We start from the raw sequence: 22,826 nt of genomic DNA, 5'->3' as shown, positions 1-22,826 counted from the left end.
ACATAGCATAAAGACAATCTCTCATGAAGACAATCTGCCAACATAACAGCAACAGCAAACAAAAGCTAGAACGGAAAAGCATTCCAAATTTAATTAATGACTACAAATACGAAATAGAAGCTGAAACTATCAACTCTAACCGACTGGGGCTAAAAAAAAAAGGATCAATTGACGTAATTGAAAGCAATACTGATAAGGCTCTTGTTCTAGAACCCTAGGCCCATGAGGCAGCTGACAAGAATAGCAAAGCAAACGATGCGAGATTGCTCGGTCGGTTAGGCTGAATGGCGTCACTGGACCTCGTACCATCAGCTTATCCAATCAAAAGTCCAACTAATTCGTTAACGGCAAACGCGTAAGATCAAATTAATCTTACCGTTCCTTGGAACCGTGCGCCTGAAGTGGTTTCTTGACCTTCTCGCTTTCGCGTTAAGTGCGGGACCTTGCGATGAAGTGGTTGACCAGTGGTACGAGAAGCTTCATTTCATATTCCTACACTTGCGCCATTCATTCCGCAAGCGGATATAGGCGATAGTCATTTCAATGTCACACAATTAGGACCGCCGCGTCACCGTACGCCGGCAGTACTACCGTTCGGCATTAGAATCTGCCCGGTGGGATGGAGCCGGCCAACCATAAATCACTTATTGGCAACATGCTGGCAGGCATTCATTGATAAATTGACGTACGCCAGCTCGTGTGCACCGGTACGCTGTGCCACTCCGTGCGTTTGTGGAACTGCACGGAAAGGTATTAGCCACATCCGGCATACCCCTATACGTGGATGTCTAAACGCCGGAAAGGAGTGGCCCTCTCCCTAGTTTTAACTGTTCCACGCAGTGACGCTTTCCTGTAATTTATTTGACTTCCCGCACGCGGAACCATCGCAGCGGCGCACATTTTATTGATAGAAATTTTGAAAACGCTAACGCCAGTCAGTTCTGATCCATGCATGTGGGTACACAGCACCATCTGCGCTTCGGGCGCAATGAATGAACGCAAATGAGCTAATTTTCATTGCGATTCCGTCGGAAGGGCTATTTGTTTATTTGTCCGTTGCATAATTTACTTTGATTTAATTAGCATTCCAATTCGGGGTCTTAACTGGCACGGTGAGTGGAGTGAGTCCTTTTAAAACCCTCATACGAACCGCCATCGAGTGCCAGAATGTAGGGAGTTTTCGAAGAATTTGGTTTCCCAGGGTTTTGTATTCCCAACATCATGACTATTTGGATATGAAGAACGTTGGTTATTTGATGCACAATGACGGAATCAACTCCTTTAAATTTTGGGGAAAGTTTATTAATGAGCAACTCAAGTCTAATCCTATCTTTAGGAATTTCTACGATAGTTAATTCTTCATTTCAGTTAGTGTGATCTTACAAATCGTTTACTGTAATTTCTTTGAAGGTTCGACGTGCAGCTCGTCATTCGTCGATTGTTGTCACTTGCTCACCCGAGAACATCATCTTAATTTTACCCAAACCCCCAAATAGTCAATCCAACAAAGGGAATAGCACGTTAAAGACAAGATCCATAACGAACTTAACATTTACATTGCAAAGACTTCCATAAAAAAAAATATCCAAAACTAAAAATAAAGCCACTTTCGTTATGCTAATAAGCCCTCTTCACAACTTGTCCTTGGGATAGGCAATCGCATCAATACTATGATATGTTGCTACACGCAACATTAAAAATAGCACTCGTATTTACGCAAATCAAACAACACGCTTCAACAGCACTGCGCTCGGCAAGTGACGTACGACCGGTAATGGGTTTTCCGTGGACAGATGCGGTGAAAGGTACACATGTGTGGTTCCAGTTTAGAAAAAACAATAAATAATGCAAAAAGTGCGACATTGACGTGTAATCTTACACCCATCTGTCACCCTGAGACTCGTGAAGAACGATAGAAGACGATAGAAAGGGGAATTCGTTAAGTGAGCTATGAGGGTTTTGCGCTTAACAAATGGTAAAGAAAGGTCAAAGTCAAAGAAGCATTTATCAGCAAAAGTCACAAAAATTCAAGACCCGAATGTTGAGTCGACGACCGGAACTAAACACTTGGCCCTTTCCCTATAAATCACGTGGTACCGAGAGAAGCGGGAACGAAATGCAAGTGTCGCAAACTACACGACCGATATTTATTTGGCACTTGTGCAAACGGTGGCGCTTGTTACGGAAGTGATGGTATGTTAATGAAATGCCGCGTAGCAGCAGAAACTTTGTAACACGCAGCATATGGTCGAGGTGGATGCGTTTTGGCATCGTTCCAAGATTCTAGATCGTGCGGGTGAATGAATTGCTGTACCTGCACGACAAGAGCAAGGTTGAATGTGAAGATCTCAAACTTCATGTTTATTATGTTTTTTAATAAAACTTAAAAATCATAATGACCTCTTTACCCGTGCACGGCCAGTTAAATAATGTTAATCTCAATATTTATCTCATAATATCGGCCTTAATAAAGAACCTTCAGTAAAAATTCAACCCACCCCGAACAAAAGGGAATTAAAAATATCAATCTTAAGGTTAATGTAAACTGAAACTGTACGCGGTGCAATTTCGTGCCAGCACATTAGTTTTCGTTCGTTGAACTTTAATTATACGCCAACACACAAATAATTGCAACGCAATGACAATGTGCTTGTTTTTGTCTTTTGTTTTGCCACAGTCACGCACATCGGCATGTGTTGATTTTTTTTTTCGGGCAAGTATAATGGTATGAGTGTTCGAATATAATGTTTTTCATGAGTTAAAATCACAAACACACGATAAGTTATCGTCATATACTGCAATGAAAGCAAGAATTCTACGGATTGAGATATGTTTACACTCTTTTGATTTGAGTGTTGCACATCGTAATACGGATAACTACGATACGATGATGGTGGTAGTGTTATTTAAAGTTAAGAAAATATAATGTTACGGCATACAAATTGTCAAATCAAATTGAGAGAAAAGAAGAGATAATTCAACAATTTATATTATTTCCAAATATACCTCAAAACATGTGTACTCACAGTGGCCAATCAGATGAAATATGCCAATCAGCTCAACTTAACGACTGATGTGGTCGTTTTTTTCACCTACACTACACTAATTCTACTAAAATCGAAACCATATGTCCTAACCGACCATGCGCCTCCATTAGACTAAGTGTGAAATACCAGGCACCTCCATCGGTTTTATCGCAGGAGCTCGGCTTAATTCTTGCGCCACCCTACGCTCGTGATGTTGCTAACGCTTGCTATAAAAATCTTTAAGTAAGAGAGTGAAACAACGTGTCGGGAAAAAAAAGATGTTGAAAAAATAAATTCGAAATTAACAAACCGCTGATCCTTATTAAAAACAACAAATTAACTGCATTTGTATACGTTCTCAAGAAACCTAGCGAAACTGTGTATGAAAACGTCTGAAAAATGTGAGCATTCCAATCTAACCGGCAACAGACGCCGTTTGGCCACTTACATACCTCTCTAGCAACTACCACAAGCAAGATATGACATAAAAATGGATTTTCAAGTGCCCCCCGCGCGCCGTACCCCGGTTGCGCATCTCCCTTAGCCTAAAAAAACCCCCGTCCAACAGTGGGCCAGTTGACTCTGTTTGTTTTGCTCTGGGCACCAAACAGACATGTAACAGAGCACGGCAAACAGAGAGCGACGGGGCAACAAATAATGTGACATTGTAAAAAGAACTAAAAACGCCACAGCGCGTACACCACCTCTTCTGGGCAGGATTGGTGTTGGTGGTGGTGATGATAACAACCGAACCAAGTGCCAGAGTGCCGAAGACGATCGCAAGTGGATATTTTCGTCCCACGGGGAAATCGATCGGTTGAGAGAGAGAAAAAAAAACCACCAACACGACGGTGGGAGCCTTCAGCGCAATCGCACTGCTAGGCATCGGAATTGCTATCGGGAATTGGTTAAAAAATGTTACCAAAAAAAAAAAAGAATAAAAAAGGAAACGAATACATATTCCCCGCCAACCTGCTGCCGCTTTTCCACCGTACCACCCGGTGCCCGGTGTCGCAAGGAAGAAGCATCGGGAAAGCACGAATACCCACCAAACACTCCGTGAGATGGTCGTGTTGCTATAGTCTAAATGAGCTATCCACGTACGCGACCATCGTCAGTAACCAGTGAGTTGCCCAACGGAACGGAAACCAACATTCGGAACTAGCAAAACGGGTACAGCCCCTTTCCAAACCGAGCGTTGTCTTGCTTGACACAGTTTGACCTTGTCAGTGAAGAAAAGTTCGAATAGTTCGCAATAAACAACACTAGTCGGGTAAAAGGTCGACTAAAGCAACCCGTTTGTGTAGCGAAAAAAAAAAACCAACAAACCAAAACAGAACCCTCTCATCGTCATCATCATGGGTGTTCAGGATCTGCAGGATCATGTGCTGGTGCAGTGTGACTTCGAAATCTTCGGTCAGGTGCAAGGTGCGTTATTCTTCCCGAAACACGTGGTGAAATCGAAGGACAGTTTGTGGTATCAGAGTGTGAATCGTGAATGGATTTCGTGGGTGAAACTGCGTGCAGCACTGAATGGATGTTATGGACAGCAGATCAATTCTCAGTTTGATTGATGTTTAATGGTCGTGTTGGCATCATTAACTCTTCAACTTCGAGCGTTTCTTCAAGGAAAATGTTTACACCTAAAATGATAAATGATTTAATGTATTTAAACCGGAAAAGACTTTAAAAGTTTAGAAGTGTAGATGAAAACCTCTTCAATTACACGAATACAAACAACATAACTTTTCTTGATAGATATTACTCGGACAGACAGCCTCTAAAAGTAGTAAGGACAAACAGAAAAACAATGAAGCCACTTGGCCACTAATAATATCTCCATGCCCTATTTCCGTCAGTTGTTTACTTTTACCCTCCAATCGGTCAATTGTCTGTCAGCATGTTTGACGATGCTCGGTTGGACCGATGTTGACAAGCGTGAAATATGTCAACATGACTTTGTTAACTTACTGACATGGTTTGATTTGTGTTATTTTTACATAGAACATATTACGTCGCCCAGTGTCTTACATGGAAACGGTAACCATCACTAGCACATGCAGTTAAACCAGCAGCGCTCGTACTTCACAACTAATAAACGTACAGTTTGACCGAATTTTGGCGACTGTCTAGAACGTTCGCCTCCCTTGCAATGGTGAAGATCAATACACATCGATGACTTTCGCTCGATCGAAGACGTAGATTTCGATGACCCAAACGAAACGCCACCGACATCGTATCCAATCGAATGACTTCAACCGTTGGCTAGTAGCAAACGGAGCAGCACAGGCGGACACACGGGGCGGGTGTAATCGTCCCACACATTAGCTATCACGCTTCATCAGCGTCTTCAGGCAGATACACTCCGAACGTACCAGAAAGTCGTACCGGTTGCATATTTTTAGCATCGAATTTTAGCCCTCGCCCGTCCGCGTGTTGATCTGCTGCCGCGAGTTCCTCCCACTGCTTCCTTCGCCCTCCGATGGTCGCATGTGTATCCTATTACTTAATTGTGTTTGGGACGCCGCGCATTGTGTCGAGAGCGTTATTTATGGCCTCGTCTCTTTTACGGTGCTGCGCGGCACGTCTCGTGCCGATTGCTTTCGTTCAAAGGGCGTACTGGGAACTGACGTTGCTCCTACGGTGATGGGATTGGATCGGCATCAATTTTGGGATGCACGTGTCAAAAATGGGACTTACATTAACATACGATTAGGTACCATATGGTTCCTCGAACAGACACATTTCAACCACAACAAACGAATCTTATTAGCTACCATAAACCGAAACGCAGAAGCATGATATTTCGTCTTGTTTTCCAGGATGTGGCTTCACCAAGCACTGCCGGGACAACTGTTTGGCGCTGAGCATTAAAGGATGGGTGAAAAACTCCAAACAGGGTACCATCATGGGCAAGATGCAGGGTGCCAAGGGCGATGTCGGTAAAATGTAAGTCTGTCGCTTCTCCTCATCCATTCATTCATTCACTAACCAAAGCTTACGAATGAAATATGGCTTCCTGGCGTGTAGTTGTGCCGAAGATGCTACGCTAGCAAGGACATTCGCAATAAGCATTGGCAAGATGCGCCGGGAGTAGCAATGGTAGCAGTGTATCTAGGTGAAGGTTATAGAACGAATTAATTACGCCACTTGTTGCCCTACATCAGGTGCCGGAAATCATGTTGACCTAGCGCAAAACTAGCTTTCTTAACGAGAAAGGTGACCGAAAAACTAACTGCGACCGGTTGTAGTGAAAGTGATTGTCAACAGGATACGCTCTAAACGGGGATTTCCCTTACCGACGAGCATAGTTGCATGCGTTTCGTGGACGAAAAAATGTCAGCATCGTCAGAATACACGGGCCAGGAGTGGTCGCTTGTATTTTTTCTAAAAATAAACAATCATAATAAGCATACTTGTTAGCAGAGGAAAGTGTATGTGGCTATAGTACTTGGGAGGATTTTGGCTACTTTTCAACCAACCAATACCAATAGCCAACAGACGGCGACGCCGCACGTACAGTAACCGCGTTAGCGTACAGTGACACTACCTACAGGCCGCAGACAGTAGGCATGAACTTTATTCTCGTCAGGTTTTTGTCCGTCGCCAAGACAATTGTGAAGTTTATCACCCGTCGCCATCCATCGTGATGCTCTCTTTTATCGCCAAACCGCGTACGAAAACGGATTGCAAAACCGATCTGAATTGCGCTTTGAAGAAAAACGACTACCAGGGTCCGTTACCATCAAATATTGCTCAATAAATTACCTGTCAACGTATGCAATCGTATGATAAAAGATTTTCGTTGACTATCACATGAACGTACGTTGTTTTCTACCGTGCTGATTGTAAATACAGGATTTTCAGAGAAATTTCAACCTTGACATAGGCGCTTGTTTACGATGTGCTTGACCTAATTGCGCTACTCGGGCGATCGGGAGAGCGTCGCGAGAGTTCTATAGGTTTGCATATAAACCTGCTAACACGTAGTTAACAGAGACCACACAAAACTAACTTGCTGCTTGTACATGTTTGCAAATTTGTATCATAATATTTTCATCGTGCTCTTTCCCTTTTTTCAGGGTCGATTGGCTTTCCAAAACCGGTTCACCCGGATGCAAAATTGACAAGGCAGAATTCACCAACTGGGGCACTTGTTCGCGGTTGGCGTTTACGGACTTTGCGATTAGATTTTAAGTTACCAGCGTTACTTACATAGACACCACACCCTTGCCACCTACTCACGCACCACAACGTGGGATGATAAACACGTTAAGCGCTAAGCAGTGATGTATTCTATTTTAATTTGGATAATAATTCTATAATAGACATGCATGGAAGGAGAAACCATGTAACACATGTGGCACTGGTCCGAGAATGCTTCTTGAGAGAGACAGAACAATGTTCATTCGCCATTCGCGAATGTGTGTGAGAAGCTGGTTAGATGATATTATTATTATGTGTTTTCTTTGTATGTCTTACTGTTTGTCCAGTTGGCAGAACAGGACGTATCTGTACTGTATTCGAGTTACCGGTATGGGAAGAGAGGTAAATTGACAGGGCGATAGTGTAGGAACAGCAAATCAATAAATGTACTGAAGTGTAGGGATCTGTTGCGGTTCGCTAAACACTTCCGTTAAAAATCGGTAGTCATCAGAAAGCGTACTTACGCGTAACACGAATCACACCTAAAAGCAGTAGAAAAAAAAACAAACACACATATTACTCATTACATGCAGTTTTATCATCCGCAATGAACGAACTCTTCGATAGGTTAAGAATATTTATATTGATCTGTAAATACTGTGAATGAGAAGAAAGATGAAGATGAGAGCAATAAAGCGCCAATCTAACCTGTGAAGCTTTTCTATCCTTTGTTTGTTCGACACAGCGACTGCACGAGATGGTACCACCCGGCTTCTTGGGGATGATAGGTTCGGGGAGATGCTATGCACCGTTACACAATGATTTTTTGCACAATTTGCCTTACTGAAGAGGGTCACGGGTTTATATAAATGAATATTTTACGCCCTTTTGTTATAACTCGAAGAAACGTGGCAAGAAAGAACGCACCGAAACACAAACTAGCCGAAAGCACACAGTTTACCCACAGCAGAAGCGCTAAAAAAGTGAAATGTAAACAAACACCGTGTTTGACAGCCGGTCCGTGCAGTGTTGCCAGTTTGGTGGATTTAAATGCGAAACACATTTTCCAATTGTACAAACACAGTCAGTAAATTAGATATGGGAGTCAAGAATGAGGCCCGATACCATCCAATTTGTGGAATATTCTGTTCATTTAAAGTTAAGATGATATGTTTCTCTTTAAACATTAACAGATCTCTAGCTGCCGGTGTAAGCAATTGAAAGAATTTTATTTATAAATCTTGATGATACAAAAAATATCGCACAACAAAAAGAAATATTTTACTCTAATCGATGAGAAACCCCCCACTTGCTCCAATCACCCATTGCCAGCAAACGATCCCAATCTGACTCGCAACAGGCTCTCTATTGTTACATCAACATTACGATAAGAGATGCGAACAATCTTCCAGCGTATGTACAAACGAAAAAAAAAACGAAACTAATGAAATCATTGCAACAGGAGCGTGGAAACGAGCGATCGGAACGTATTGAAGGCATACATGAAACACGTTGCAAAAATGAAGCTAACTGATACGCATAAAAGGGTATAGAAATAATACATCACAATTCGCCGATTGAAAGCATAAATGATCCATCGGTTTACTGCACCTGTGCGCTGTTGCCACCCGTATGCCACGAACGTCCGAAAACGGCCAGTGGATTAAACGAGGCACAAACGACGAACGACGACGGTAGTCGCGTTCGGAACAGCTCCACTCATCTGACCGCTGCCAGCGGTATGTAGTGCGCCCGATAGTAGTACGCACAGAACCCGACCAGTATCGAGAAAGCGGTCGTAACGAAGACAGACCGACGGGACAGTTGCAGATGGGGCAGAAACCGACTGATAATGGAGTTCGAGACCGGTGGTGGTTTTTTGCCGTACAGTTTTCGATATTCACGTTCGCGCTCTTCGTTAATTCGTTGCTGTTTCCTGTGCGAGATGGAAATGTGGTAAAGGTTATTAGATTCGGAAGGTAAGTAGCTTAAAATCAACGGTGCATACTCTTTGGCGATCATAGTTTCGACATCCTTTTCGATTACTCGTGGAGGATACTTTCGGTACAAATTTTCGGCACTCTTTAGCAAATATTCAAAGGGGAGATCTTCAGGTAGCTACAAAACAAAATGGAAAACATAAAAAGAAGGTGTTATTATTGTGAGATTCTTTTCAACATCGCACTGCTAATGGTAGTTACCTGTGAGAGTAAACAGTGCAACGATGCCATATCACAGTCCTCCTGAAATATCTCATTCTGGCGAAAGATCACGATCGCGGAGGTAACGTAGATTGGCAGTAGAAAATCGGACGCCAGAAAGTAATCGTACAATCGTACCACCGAACGGTACGAGTTGAGACTGTGCCCGAACCAGGTCAGGTACCATGGTAAGGCAAAGAGTGTTCCTACCGTCGATCTGGAGGGGAATTTAATTCAAAATTAATAGTGAGGTTCCGGCTAAAATAACTTATTTTCTAATGTTGCTTGCATCTGAATCACGTCCATGAAATTGAATGAATTTATCTAAATCTCTATTTTGAAGATTCGTAAATCCTCAAAGATTCATGAGAAATTATGAATCTCTTTAGAATCGACTCCTGATATGAATGACATCTCACTGATAAATCATATGAATGAATCTTCTCAAAAGATTCTTTAAACACTAATCTTTACCTTTCCAGGTAGCTACACAGTGCCGCATTTTCCCGGCGTACAAGCGGATAAATAAACATCAATCGCCGCTGCGTGGGTTCCATCGTTTCCTGCATACATTCGACCAAATGGTTCGTGGACAGTATTTCCATCACATGAAATGCAACCTCTTCACCCACGACCAGCAGGAACGTGATGGCTACATCGTGGTATCCCTTAAAATAGAATGAAGAAGTTTAGATGTTTGTAACAAAAGAAGCTTATGCAAGGGATAGTCCACCCACTTGGTAATACTTCAGATGTGGGTGCTTGATAATGACACGAAGAATCAGCACGGTTAGCTGATCCTGCAGTGCCACACGCTGCTCGTATGGAATGCCCGGTGGAAAGCGCTTCAGCGAGCGGTTCACGTCTAGCACCACCTGATTATACTCGGGATGGTTATTCAATTCCTCCAGCGAGGGTGCTGGATCGACCTGTTGTGGGTCAACACCGACCAGCAGTGGCCAGATCTTTCGTCGCAAGTCATCTGCGGGAGATAGGAAAATATAATATGTTGGACGCACATTTAATGTCAATTAAAGCATTTCCGCTCCGAAACCTACTCTTAGATTAACCTTCGCTAATTAATATATTCCAATAACACATGTTCATGTTAGGGTGCATTTTGAAGATTTGAAATGCAATAAAGACGTTCGTTACGCCTCGGTGCTTCGCGGTACGCTATACGCGGGTTTCCATTACGCGCAAAAAAACTCCTTCCTTTGTGTATACAAACACACCTACACACACACGTTATGAATGTTCGCGCATGAACACCGTTCGTGGAGTTGTTAACTGTAACTTTCACGCGCTTAAAGTTTCCCTCTTATTCGAATGGTTCGACCTTGGCAAAATAAAGTCTGTACGATCGCGCAGACAATAAATGTACACACGAACGCGCCAACTTACCATTTATAAGACCGTACTCCGATTTGGCAAACTGCTGCCAGGCCTCTAAAGGCGTTTTCGGGTCGTCCAGTGCGTTTTCGATCTTAATGCGTTTTAACTTTTCCTCGTGATTTTCAGGAACTAAAACGATACAAAATGGGAACTAAAGTTAATCGATTTGGCGCACTATAGAACGGGGACTGTATGTACACTTTTCGAAGCTTAGCTCGGTCGGTTCGTCTGACCGTCGATGATTGTTTGGTTGTACGAGAGCAATGTTTTTCCCGGCCAGCCCGGGAGATGTTGTGCCGCTGGAGGAATTTTCCTCGTCATTCATCGTAGTAAGGCGCGTTGATTCATTAATTTCATCATCATTTTCATCGGTGCACTGTTGCACCCCACTACCAGCTTCGGTGTCACTTCCACGAACTTGCTTTTCGGATTCGTTATCGCCGTTCGCGGTCGGTGCGGTATTACATGAAATATCTGGCGTTGCTAGAGATTCAGGATGCTCGTCACTGTCTTCAGCATCACGGTAGGACATGGTACGCTTTTCCAATGGCCCATTAAGCTGTTCCACCCGTTCCATGGTGCTGCCGTTCACATTCCAATGCTTACGGTACGCTATTAATTTATCGGTGTCACTGTACGGCCCCTTATCCGAAGCACTGAGTCATGTAATCAAGTACCACCACTTCCAACGCGCTCCAGTCGCAAAACGGCAACACGGGAAAACGTTCACGCCGCTCGTACGAACCGAATCTTATCGATTTTCCACCAACGAAATTGTGAAGAGCAGCTGTATTTCTTTTTTCTCTTCTAGCTTTGGTGTTGGAGATTGTTAATATTTTTTTGTTTTTGCTTTTTCTACGCGACAACCTTTCAAAACAAATCTTTTCCTCAAGCAAAATGACCCAAGTACCATCTTCTTGCCAGCGTTGGTTGACAACAATTTCGCCCGGGTGGAAAAGTTCGTTTTCGATTTGACTTGAATTCACAGTGGAACTCCGATTATCCGTGAACATAGAGTCGACGGTTGCATGATAACAACATATCTTCATTCTGGGATAAATTATAGTGATTAATATATGATGGTTGATCCGTTGTAGAGTGCATAATTATTTGTTGCTTGGTGTTACATTAATATAATTTTGTTTGTTTCAACATTTGAGCACATTTAATCTTAAACCATTGGACCTTAAAGACAGCTGCCAAAACCCTCCTATTTAAATAGATCTTTAACTCGATCAAAAGCTAACATTTAATTTATTGAACATTATTCGGCATGTATCGACAGCATGGGCCTGTTCTTGAAGCATTGAGCATTTAGTTTAGCAGGGATAGTGAGTTGCACAGTAAAAGTGAGAACAAGGAGTAGCGTAGGAATTGATTTGACAACCCTGTAATGGAAAGCCATTTCGTTACTTGGGGAATTGTATTTGCGGTACCCTGTAAATAACGCAGAAAAATAAATTTGTAAAGATCTTTCTAGTCTAGAGGCGGTAGCGTGATAATGTTATTGCTATTGCTTGTTGCTTAAGTAAAACCAATGTAAAATTTATCATCCCTTTTGCGTATATTTGAGCCTTTCAGCATAATTACTTGCGTACAAAAGCACCGGCTGCAGGAGCAACCTGAACACAGCGGTGTCAACGATTAAATTTTTATTTTTTGCTTTCAGTGAGACTTTTCATAAACTGGATCACCTCAGGATCACACATCAGGGAGCTTTTCTTTTGATTTAATATCATCGCAAATATGTCCATTCGTTGGCTGGGTTTGGCCGGCCTATCACCCTTGTCACATGCTTCCCGGTCGTTCAACTCTCCGTCCTGATCGGTTGAATTGATGCTGCTGTTGGTCGTATCATTACTGTTTGCTGCACCAGGCGACAGAAGCAGATCGTTTGTTCGAATACCTGTCGCAGGTGTAGACGAAACGACTGCAGTTGCTGGTGCATTTGATGTATTCTTAGAACCATTCTTGGATTTCTGTCTTTTCGTTCTTGGAGCACCGGTTGCATTGGCCCCTGCGGTAGAGCTGTTTTTGTCCTTGGGCTCATGTTTATCGTGTGGCGAATCTTTGACCGTTTCTTGCAAACGCTTCTTCACATGAAGGTTGAGTTTTTCCTTGATTTTTATATCACTTTTATCGTCACTTTCCATCATGTCCTCCTCCTTATCAAAGGCGCTCACTTTCACTTTCGTTTCTTATCATGCAATAGTGCCCCGTTTCATTGGTATGATGTAAACAAATCGGTGTGAATCATCGGAGAAGGTCCGCTACACCCAACAGCAGAAGCAGCAGCTGCATAGCGCATAAATTATACCTTTATTGCTTCTAAATTATTCATACAGCATTTATCTTTACCAATTTCTATAATTCATGCACGCAAAAGCAAAGAAAACAGAATCCACAACAATTGTAAACATTATTGCTTTGTGCGGTTAATGTCAAATTTCAGGTCGTTCATCAATACAGGGTTGGAAGTACGCAAACAAAAAATCTGATATTCTTTTATTTTTAAACATGAATTGTTGCTTTATTTGTTATCAAGTTATGAAATGCATTGTTTTTTTTTATCTTCAAATTTCACTTTCATCAAACTTAATTTATAAACATCAACACGTCATCTTCGATGCGTGGCTAAATTAGTTTACAAACCCTGCTAAATTGTACTGTTGTCACATGGGGAAGCAGCACAACTGTCATCTGTCATAATTTTCACAAGCGAAGAGAGATAGTTTGTGTTTCAATCGTATTGTGCTTAATTTTACTTAAATTTACCTATTAAAATTGTGTTGCTGTTGCTGAAAGGTTCATAAAAGCAAACTGCACCATGTCGGCGCATGATCAAATGCGAGCAATGCTTGATCAGCTTATGGGAACGGCTAGAAATGGTAAGCTAAAGTTGTGCCACCAGCACGGCAGTGATTCCGTGAGGCGGAACCATGTCGGTGTGTGTGTGTTGATGGCGATTGTTTTTATGCGAAGTGCTGATAGTTTAATGTTATCGACAATTTTTCTTCCCATCCCCATCAGGCGAAACCAATCGGTACTCGGTGAAGTTCTACGACAGCAAAGTATGTAAGAGTTTTTTATTAGGCTGCTGCCCGCACGAGATCCTGGCCTCTACGGTAAGTAATAGCTAACGGAGTGATTCGATACGTTGTGTACGCTTTAGGTATCAATGTCTTCCACTACTTTACACACTCTATCCAATCCATGTCGATGTCGTTACATCTCTTCCCACTTGAAGGTGTTTGTCCAAAATCGTCTAAACGAGATTCAAGTACAATTAGATTACATGTATAAACAAACCCATAGCTTTTGTCACGGAGACGGTTGTGGTATTTTGTTGCGCGTTTTATGAACAGTTTGCTCCAACTACTCTATTTTCCCACTCTTGTCGGTTCTGTTCTATTTTACAGACGGTCACAACAAGTCGCTTTTTCCTCATATTCCAAGCAAACAAATAAATAGAAAAAAAATCATTTCCAAAAAAAAGAAAGCATATCCACACTAAAAATGATTAATGGGAAAGTGAAGGTGCGTGTGATTGGTAAGTTGCTCTCACCGCAAACGTGGACACCAATCCGTAAGCTAAATATCAAAATCTGTCCAAAACTAGATGTGCATGTGCCATGCATATATAAACAAAAAATCCAATCTCATCTTTCGCTTAGGGAGCCCGGTCCGTGTTTTGGTTGTCGTTTGGTTCGTTCGATTGACTCACGCGAATGATAAACAAGAAAACTGAAAAACAAATTCCTAGTCGCAGGGTGGTAACACACAAGTTCTTGTCCGTCCGACAAAGCACAAGCTACTCTAGCGCACGTTAAGTGATGAAGCACTGGTTTTGATGAGAGAGAGAGGGAGATGGTTGGTGATAGGAGATATTATACTGAAGCAGAGTCGTAAGTACACTGTACCCAGCTCATCTTCACCTGTGCTACTTAAAGAACTCCTCTAACCAGTACCACCTTGTTCATTCGCTCATTACCGCTCCCCAACGATGGCCAACCGTTTGGTTCCCTACTTTACCCACTAGCCCACAAAAGGGTGGTTTCGCGCAGGAAAACCCACCGAAAACAGGGGTTGCGGTCACTTTAGTAGACAGGCTGCTGCTGCTTCCTGGCCGTGTACCGTAAGTGTTTCCTACTGCTTGCCGCAAACAAAAACAACATATCAATATTCCTTATTCTCTCAACCTACACTACCAGCGATAGATCTGATAATCTGATTTTTGTTGTATTTTGCTCGATAATGGCGGATTATGCGATTCGATCTCACCTTCTTCCCATAGTAAATCATCAAGTAAAAACCAAGTTAATATCCCCGTATTAGTAGTACAAATTGAACGCATCGCAGAAGAAACATGTGTATGGGTGTCACTAGTTATGTGCACCCTCCTACACCCCTCCCAGGCATTGTTCATTGGGCTCCGTTTAGTGTAATCAATCGGTCTTGGGTACGTATTAATAACGAAACGAAACCAAAATCACACACACGCGAGATTATTGTATTGACTTCATCGGACGAACGGGTACTGTCCTTGGTGCGCTTACGGGTACGTAAATAATTTATGTGACTGAAACCACAACAGTGTGTATACGTGAATGGATCGGATACACAATTTTACAGATCGATCGTTGTTAAAGGCTGCTATTGCATACAGGAAAAGCTGGAGAAATCAAGAAGGGATTAGAAGAGAATAGTAAAGCTTCATAAAATATTATAAATAATCGATTGTAAAAGATTTGCAAACAACTTTTCTCATATGTCTTTTTTCCAATGTCTCAATTGGAGCTATGGATAAATAGCGAAATATTTACTTATTGCTCACATTGTAATTAATAATAATTAAGAGTTTCTCTTTATTTTTTTTACGTATTAGTTCAACATTTATATTGTTATCTCTCCATTACAGAATTCCGTAATAGATAGGGTATGGCGCGTAAAAGAGAAGCGAGGCGATTTATCCGGAAATACATGCAATCTCTCGCATTCACTAAACTGTGCACGCGATGCCATATCTGGTTTTACTAATTCAGTAAAGTTATTTGTGTTTGTGCTATCAATCGACCCGTCTATCTTTTCCTTTTGCAGTATTCAGCAAGCACTGCACGCCATACTAATCTATTGCGGACTGTAGGTCAACTAGCGATATATTAGCATTACTAAATGTAGAAAACAAACGCAATTGAAATATCTACTGATTGTTTAAGAAACTTTAGTAATAATGCTGGTATGCATAGGGTTAGGAGGTAAATTGTCAGGGAAATAACTAAACATCCGTAACATTCAAACAATCTCACCGTTGATTTGTGGACGTATTTTTTTCATTATTTAGCTGTGTGGTGTTAAATATTTTGGTGAGTAACAAACCATCATCCAATGTACATTTTACCTAGGTTGATTTTACGCAAAATCGATTTCTTTCGATAGTAGTATTGTGTTTCTTTTTTTTTCAAAATAAGCTATTTTTTGATTTTCAGGTTCATCCTATTGCTTTCCATGCATGGCTGCACCATCAAAGCGAGTGATATAATTTTGTACCATATTTCGAATGAATTATTAAATCGTTTGATGTATGCGATTGGATGGTGCAGTGCAAGGGCAAATTTTATCGATGCAATTCGCAAGTGGCTACATTACATAAGAATAGATTTAAAATTAAGTCGCGTTGTCTCTTGGCCTTGTTGGTGTCAATGTATGTTTGTGCCGCCCGTACTAAACGATCGAGTGTTTTGTTTTTCTTTCCTCTTTTTCCATCTTTTTCCCCCCGTTCTTTGACGGTGTGTAGCGTATGGATCTTGGCGAATGTCCAAAGGTGCACGATCTGGCCCTGCGAGCTGATTACGAAAACGCGTCAAAGAACAAGGACTACTATTATGACGTTGATGTAAGTATTTTAACCGTATGAGCGCATTTTTCCCAAATAAGCACACAAATACATTGCTTTTGTTCTCCGTTCCCTATAGGCCATGGAACATCTGCAAGCTTTCATCGCCGATTGCGATCGTCGCACGGAAGCGGCAAAGAAACGGCTCGCTGAAACACAGGAAGAATTGACTGCGGAAGTGGCTGCGAAGGCAAATGCGGTCCACGAGCTGGCCGAGGAGATAGGCAAGAAGCTTGCCAAAGCGGAGGCACTAGGTGAGGCAGGACAGGTGGAGGAAAGCATGAAGCTGATGTCGGAAATTGAAGAGCTCCGGTCGGAGAAGAATCGTGCCGAGCAGGAGTATCGTAGCTCGATACCGGCCAGTACCTACCAGCAGCAAAAGCTGCGCGTGTGTGAAGTTTGCTCCGCCTATCTGGGCATACACGATAACGATATTCGGCTGGCAGATCATTTTGGCGGTAAGCTTCATCTTGGCTTTTTGGCCATTCGCGAAAAGTTGGCCGAGCTGGAGAAAACGGCTGGGCCGCGTCAGAAGGAGTTGCGTAAAACGGGCCGTGATCGCGATCATGAGGATCGTAGCCGTTCGCGGTACGTCGGCGGAAGGGAGCTCGATCGGCGTTCCCGTGCATTGGCTCGCAGCCGTGATCGCAAAGACACAGTTGGGTAGGTTTGACTCTAGTAAACAAAGTGCTTTAATTGTAAAGTTTCTAGTAATATTTTTTTGTCCCTTTTATCCATAGTCGCGAAATAAAACCTGCGGAAGAACGGAAGGATCGAAATGAAGGGTAAGTTCTAATAGAAGTTGTTCAAAATTTCAATTCCACTTATAATTTCTTTCCATTTGCAGTCGCGACCGTGACCGTGATCAACGCGATCGTGGCGAACGACGCCGTTCAGCCGAACGCAGTAGCAGGCGGTCTAGAAGCCGAGATCGTAGCCGCGAGCGTGATCGTCACAACGATCGCCGGAGACGATCGCGATCGCGTGAGAGATCCAGACGGTAAGCATCTATAATCATGTAGACATCCTAATAAAAAAAAAACAGGTACTAGAGGATAGGTAGCTGAAATGTCATCGATCATGAGGATGTAGGACGCAACAATTAATAAACACAATTATCTGCAACAACTAACGACACGCGGTGGATGATCCATCTGATCGGGCCGTGAATGGACCGGAGCATCGCTTAATTTGTAAGCATAGTATTTCTTTACTGTCATTCTTTTTAACTTAACTTTTTTTTTAACACATTTGTTACACACACACGCACCACATGCTGATTTGGCAAATAGTCAGAAGTGCGAATTGGGGATGTTTTCTCACGCGCTAGAGCGATTTTGATAGAATGATGATTCTTTGTTTTCCTTTCAAAATTTAATTATCTTCGTTTCCCGGGGCGTAGTGTGTTGTTGGTGAAGTTGAGTTAAGAGCAACGCTGCAATACGATATTTGTAGTGCGAAATTAGTTGCGAGAGTGTATTGCGTATTGTGCTGTATCGTCGAAAATTTCTTCGATTCCGACCCTAGCGGGTGAGCAACAAAATTGGCGGTTCTTCTGAGTATGTATTTCAAAGCGTGTTATACAATATTATCTTAAGTGTCTAATTGTAGGATAGAACCAACTGTAAAAAAAACATAAGAAAGTAAGAATAACCCAAGAAGAGTAGATATTCGCTCGGATGAGCGATAATTGAACCTGGCATAATGTTCTGTCTTAGTTTGTCTTTGATTTCAAGTAAATAGAATTTTAAAATATATACATTTCACGCATATGAGTCTATCCTTTTCGCCAGTCACTGTCCAGCGTGTTAATGTTGCGATCTTCAAATATGTTCGTGCTTTTCATTTTTGGTAAGTGAAAGATCAGTTTTTTCACCTTTTGCATGAAACAACAACCATATTACCTGCTGTTACTATATGGCAAAGTGGATCGCGTGTCCGGGTGGATCATTATGTCTGTTGAGGAACTACACAACACGTAAGATTTTGTATAGCGATAAGCATTACGTCAAATACAAATTTAGCAGATAAGCAATTGAAACAAACCCTAAATAAAAAGTCTGTACCATCCCATACAGATTTTGTAGCTGTATAGAAGAAATAAAATCGAGAATACGTGTCAATAATTGTGCTGCAGTTTTTGTAAACTAAAACCTTTGGCGGAATCCGAAAGTTTGGAAAATTGATCGGGCAAAATGTGGCACGTGTAAATTTCTGTGTTGGCCACTGTAAATCATCAACAATCCCGGATGGCAACACTGCCCGTTGGTGTATGTGACGTGTTTCAGCTGACGTTTGAATGTTTTGGTCGGCGTCGGCATTTTTTCAGCGGCTGTGGCAAAAACAAGAGTAAAGCAACAAAGCGTCGCACTATTCGTACGCGAGACAGACGCGTTTTACCTTAGTAAATCGGTATTTTAAGATAATGCAACATTAGAAACACCTGAACAAGATTACAGTTGCAACAATGTTGACCACCGAGTTTGTCCAGCTAGCGCTGTTATTTGGTTCCGGATCTATATTTTTTCTATTCGTTGTGGTAAGTAAACGGGTGCAGCGGAAAGGGTACTTGGAAACTGAACGATAACACTACCCTTTTTTTAGCTAGGGATAGTGCTCAAGGTGACGACGACACCGTTCCCAACAATTGTGCGACATAGGGATGAAGAGTACTACATGGATCCGGCTACAGGAGATGATCGACTGTTCGCATCGTTGGATGACAAACCTACGCTCAAGTTGAGTGTGATAGTTCCAGCATTTGATGAGGAAAACAGACGTGAGTGGCCCGCAACAACGGTAGAAACGTAGAAATGTAATATTTTAACCGTCTTTTCCAGTGCCCCTTATGTTGGATGAATGCATAGATTATCTGGAAAAACGTGCCGAAAAGGAGAAAGACTTCACCTACGAGGTGATCATCGTAAGTGATGGTAGTCGCGATCGAACGGTGGAAGTTGCGTTGGAGTACGTCGAATTGCACGGTGTACAGAAGGTGCGCGTCCTGGATCTGGTAGAAAACCGTGGCAAGGGCGGTGCGGTTCGTCTCGGTATGCTTAGCAGCCGCGGTCAATTTCTACTGTTTGCCGATGCGGATGGAGCGACCAAGTTTGCCGACTATGCGAAACTTGAACGCAGCATGGTACAAATGACCGACTCCGATTGGAAGCGTGATGCGCTGGCAATTGGTTCTCGTGCCCATCTGGAGAAGGAAGCCACAGCGCAACGAACAATCTTCCGTACGATCCTAATGCACGGGTTTCACTTTCTGGTGTGGACGTTCGCGGTGAAGAAGATACGGGATACACAGTGTGGATTTAAGCTGGTTTCGCGCTCGGCCGCCCGGAAGCTGTTTCAGGTGATGCACGTCGAACGATGGGCATTCGATGTGGAGCTGCTGTTCATTGCACAATCGTACAACATTCCGATCGAGGAGGTTGCGGTAAACTGGACGGAGATCGAGGGCTCGAAACTGACGCCGTTCTGGTCCTGGTTGCAGATGGGTCGAGATTTGATGCTGATCTGGTTCCGGTACGCGATCGGTGCGTGGCAGTTGCGAAAAGAGCATGTGAATTGAACACGGTAGAGGAGGTTTAGTTTTTAAAGGTTTTCTTTTTCCGATAGGTTAGTTATGTGCAACAGAATGATCTAAACGTAGACCTAGATGAAACAGATGGAATAAACATAAGCAAAACGCGGTAGCTTCTGTACACAATTGTAGTGATTCATGTTGAATGTGACACATGGAGGTTCAGCTCGATGATTACTTTTTTTCTGTACGAATCAAATAATTATGCGCAGTTTTCCATTCACGGTCCCTAAAAATTTTAAACCGTGGAAAATGTTACCATCCCCAAAAAATAACCCTTCTGTGCCGTGTCAGATCTGACGTCTCGCTCAAACGTAAACAAACTCCCCAGGCCAGCAGCTGTCAAAACAGACCGCGACTTCAGTACAGCAACCGCAGCGAAGAAAAACATTGCTCTTTGCGTGCATTTTTCGGTAAGATGCCTGTTTCGGTGACGATAAATTAGTGTTTGGCATCAGAGTGCTTCGGTCGAACGCATTCGAGGATGGAAATAGTATCGTGCAAGTGGCAGTGATATTGCAATGGCGTAGAATGTCCCACACACATTCCTTATCTGTTGCATTCTGCGCTTAAGTTCCAGCACATGCGATCATGTACACGATGTCAGGCAAGAAGGAGTGATGTGATGTGATGTTAAATTACACTTAACTCCGAACTCCGGTTTGGTTTTGCTGTGAGTGTGTGTTTATAGCAGCAGGCAAGAGAAGAAAAAAAACAAGGGAATAACCATCCGTGTCGCGTATCGTACCATACAAGCAGAACGTGAAAAAAGAAATCGTCGCGGTTCGGTGAAGTCTTGTCGTTCTCCAAGTTCAGTTGCGTGCGTAGGCTGACCGCGGAACCAAGTCCTTAACGAGAACGTGGCCGCCGACGACGACAGTAAGTGTTCGCGTTTGTCGCGATCGATCGCTCGCCGCGTTCCGGTTTGCCTCGGGAATCGCAAAACTCACCCCCGGAAAGGCCGGTTGTAGGGCATAGCGAAGGATCACAAGGTTTCGGCGGGTCGCGGGTCGCAGGTTACGGTACGAGGTTCGTCTGGCGATAAGTGGTTTCGTGCAGCACAATCAGCTTCATTGTGACGATTGATGATCGCGTACAGACGGTACAGCTGGTGCTGTGGTACACTTAGTACAGAGAAACAACGGCACATTGGCAAGCGTGCGTACATATGCGAAACATGTGCGCGAAGTGTTGTGCCGGAAGAGAGAAGTAGAGAAAACACGAACACAGTAGGCGCGGAAACGTTTAAGAAAAACCGATCGATTGATCATACCCTCTAACGTTTCTATTCGGTTGTGGATCTTCACGAACCCCTTCGCATCAGGCTGTAAATAATGAGTTATTAGCTAGCATCGCACATCTTTCTTTCTCCAGCACCCGCACTATTCAATTAAGGCAAATCACTTTCACTTGTTCTTTTCCCTTTTTAGTAATTATCTGCAATGTTGTTTCTACACCTTTACTGTGCCATAGATTCGAAAGAGTTTTCCTCAATTATAACCTTTTCCTCCTATTATAATCATCGCTTCGTATCGAGAAGAAACAAAGGGGCTCGTCAGGACATTCCGTACATCACCGTATTACCGGACTGACACCCAACGGAATGGCAAACATTTCCGGATGTTAACACTCACGGACCGGTTTCCCCACTGTCCACGGGACGGTCGGGAAAGAAGCGGTCAAAAAATATTGCTCAATGGGGAAAGGTAAAGAAAGCCACTGTTGGGCAGCAGGTTACACCATTCACAGTCAACCCAGCTGACTCACCGGCACCGTTTTTTTTTTGTTTGCCAGAACCGGTGGCACGCTTGATTGATCTCAAAAAACGCCTCCCGAAGAACCGGATGCCAGTGAAGGGCATTTTATGGCGGGTACCTTGACGCTGTGATATCACGCGCGTGGAATGCATTTTTGCACAGGTTCCCAATGACACGATGCCCGGGATACAGGTGCGGTGTGGTTATATAAATTCCATCCACTCCGGGCACGATCCGGGATATGGTTACGTTGGATGGGCATAATAGCTAGCGATTGGAACACGGTGAGTCATCACAGGGAACCTTCTTTGTTTGACGTTTAAATGGCTTTCTGTGGGTCAAACTTGAATTGGTTCAGATTACCATTTCGCAAGTGCTTTGGTGTGAATATTTTGAATATTGACCGAATTAATTTGAGGATCCCAACCAGAGCAGATGCTCCTCGAATCATCTTGAGGAGAAAGTGTGAACTTGGTGTGCTCAGGTGCTCAAAACAGTACACCTCACGATCAATTCGATTCAAATACAAAATGACCCTTATGTCATTTCAATGGAATAATATGGGCAAAGTTGTCATCCGAGAGGTGCAGGTGATTAATTTATAATTTATCTCCATCCCCAAAAAAACCTAAACTTAGCTTTATTCCTCTTTTTAGCACCATTTACTACGCGCTTATTTCCATCCCATTAGCACGGCGACATCATTCTTTTGCAAACAAACTCGAAATTTAGTCGCTTTAAATCGGCTGCAATGCCCTGCTCGTAACAAAAAAAAAAACTGGACACTTCCTAATCGGATCCTGCTACAACATACCCAAC

At 42.9% G+C, this 22,826-nt stretch overlaps 5 protein-coding genes across 5 annotated transcripts; 3 read left to right on the top strand and 2 right to left on the bottom strand.

Annotated features, from left to right (window-relative positions):
• The first annotated feature begins 4,384 nt into the window (after positions 1-4,384).
• LOC128713703 (acylphosphatase-2) lies at positions 4,385-7,223 on the top strand. The gene is made up of 3 exons (XM_053808565.1): positions 4,385-4,454; positions 5,849-5,975; positions 7,109-7,223. Exons 1-3 carry the CDS (start codon positions 4,385-4,387, stop codon positions 7,221-7,223), a joined length of 312 nt encoding a protein of 103 aa, XP_053664540.1.
• Positions 7,224-8,842: 1,619 nt separating this feature from the next.
• Positions 8,843-11,345, bottom strand: LOC128711493 (TBC1 domain family member 20). The gene is made up of 7 exons (XM_053806371.1): positions 10,967-11,345; positions 10,778-10,897; positions 10,111-10,355; positions 9,848-10,041; positions 9,374-9,590; positions 9,181-9,290; positions 8,843-9,108 (listed from the first exon to the last, which is right to left on the bottom strand). Exons 1-7 carry the CDS (start codon positions 11,343-11,345, stop codon positions 8,892-8,894), a joined length of 1,482 nt encoding a protein of 493 aa, XP_053662346.1. The 3' UTR covers positions 8,843-8,891.
• A 1,075-nt stretch (positions 11,346-12,420) lies between these two features.
• Positions 12,421-12,921, bottom strand: LOC128715129 (uncharacterized). The gene has a single exon (XM_053810010.1). It carries the CDS (start codon positions 12,919-12,921, stop codon positions 12,421-12,423), a length of 501 nt encoding a protein of 166 aa, XP_053665985.1.
• A 674-nt stretch (positions 12,922-13,595) lies between these two features.
• LOC128711937 (putative RNA-binding protein Luc7-like 2) lies at positions 13,596-17,665 on the top strand. The gene is made up of 6 exons (XM_053806828.1): positions 13,596-13,656; positions 13,799-13,893; positions 16,563-16,661; positions 16,741-17,324; positions 17,402-17,446; positions 17,509-17,665. Exons 1-6 carry the CDS (start codon positions 13,596-13,598, stop codon positions 17,663-17,665), a joined length of 1,041 nt encoding a protein of 346 aa, XP_053662803.1.
• Positions 17,666-19,128: 1,463 nt separating this feature from the next.
• LOC128715382 (dolichyl-phosphate beta-glucosyltransferase) lies at positions 19,129-20,238 on the top strand. The gene is made up of 3 exons (XM_053810273.1): positions 19,129-19,200; positions 19,266-19,440; positions 19,502-20,238. Exons 1-3 carry the CDS (start codon positions 19,129-19,131, stop codon positions 20,236-20,238), a joined length of 984 nt encoding a protein of 327 aa, XP_053666248.1.
• The last annotated feature ends 2,588 nt before the right edge of the window (positions 20,239-22,826 follow it).

The sequence above is a fragment of the Anopheles marshallii genome, chromosome 3 (assembly GCF_943734725.1).
Source record: "Anopheles marshallii chromosome 3, idAnoMarsDA_429_01, whole genome shotgun sequence".
Taxonomy (NCBI): Eukaryota; Metazoa; Arthropoda; class Insecta; order Diptera; family Culicidae; genus Anopheles; species Anopheles marshallii.
Note: the sequence above shows the minus strand (reverse complement) of the source record. Positions and strands in the feature narration are given on the sequence as shown.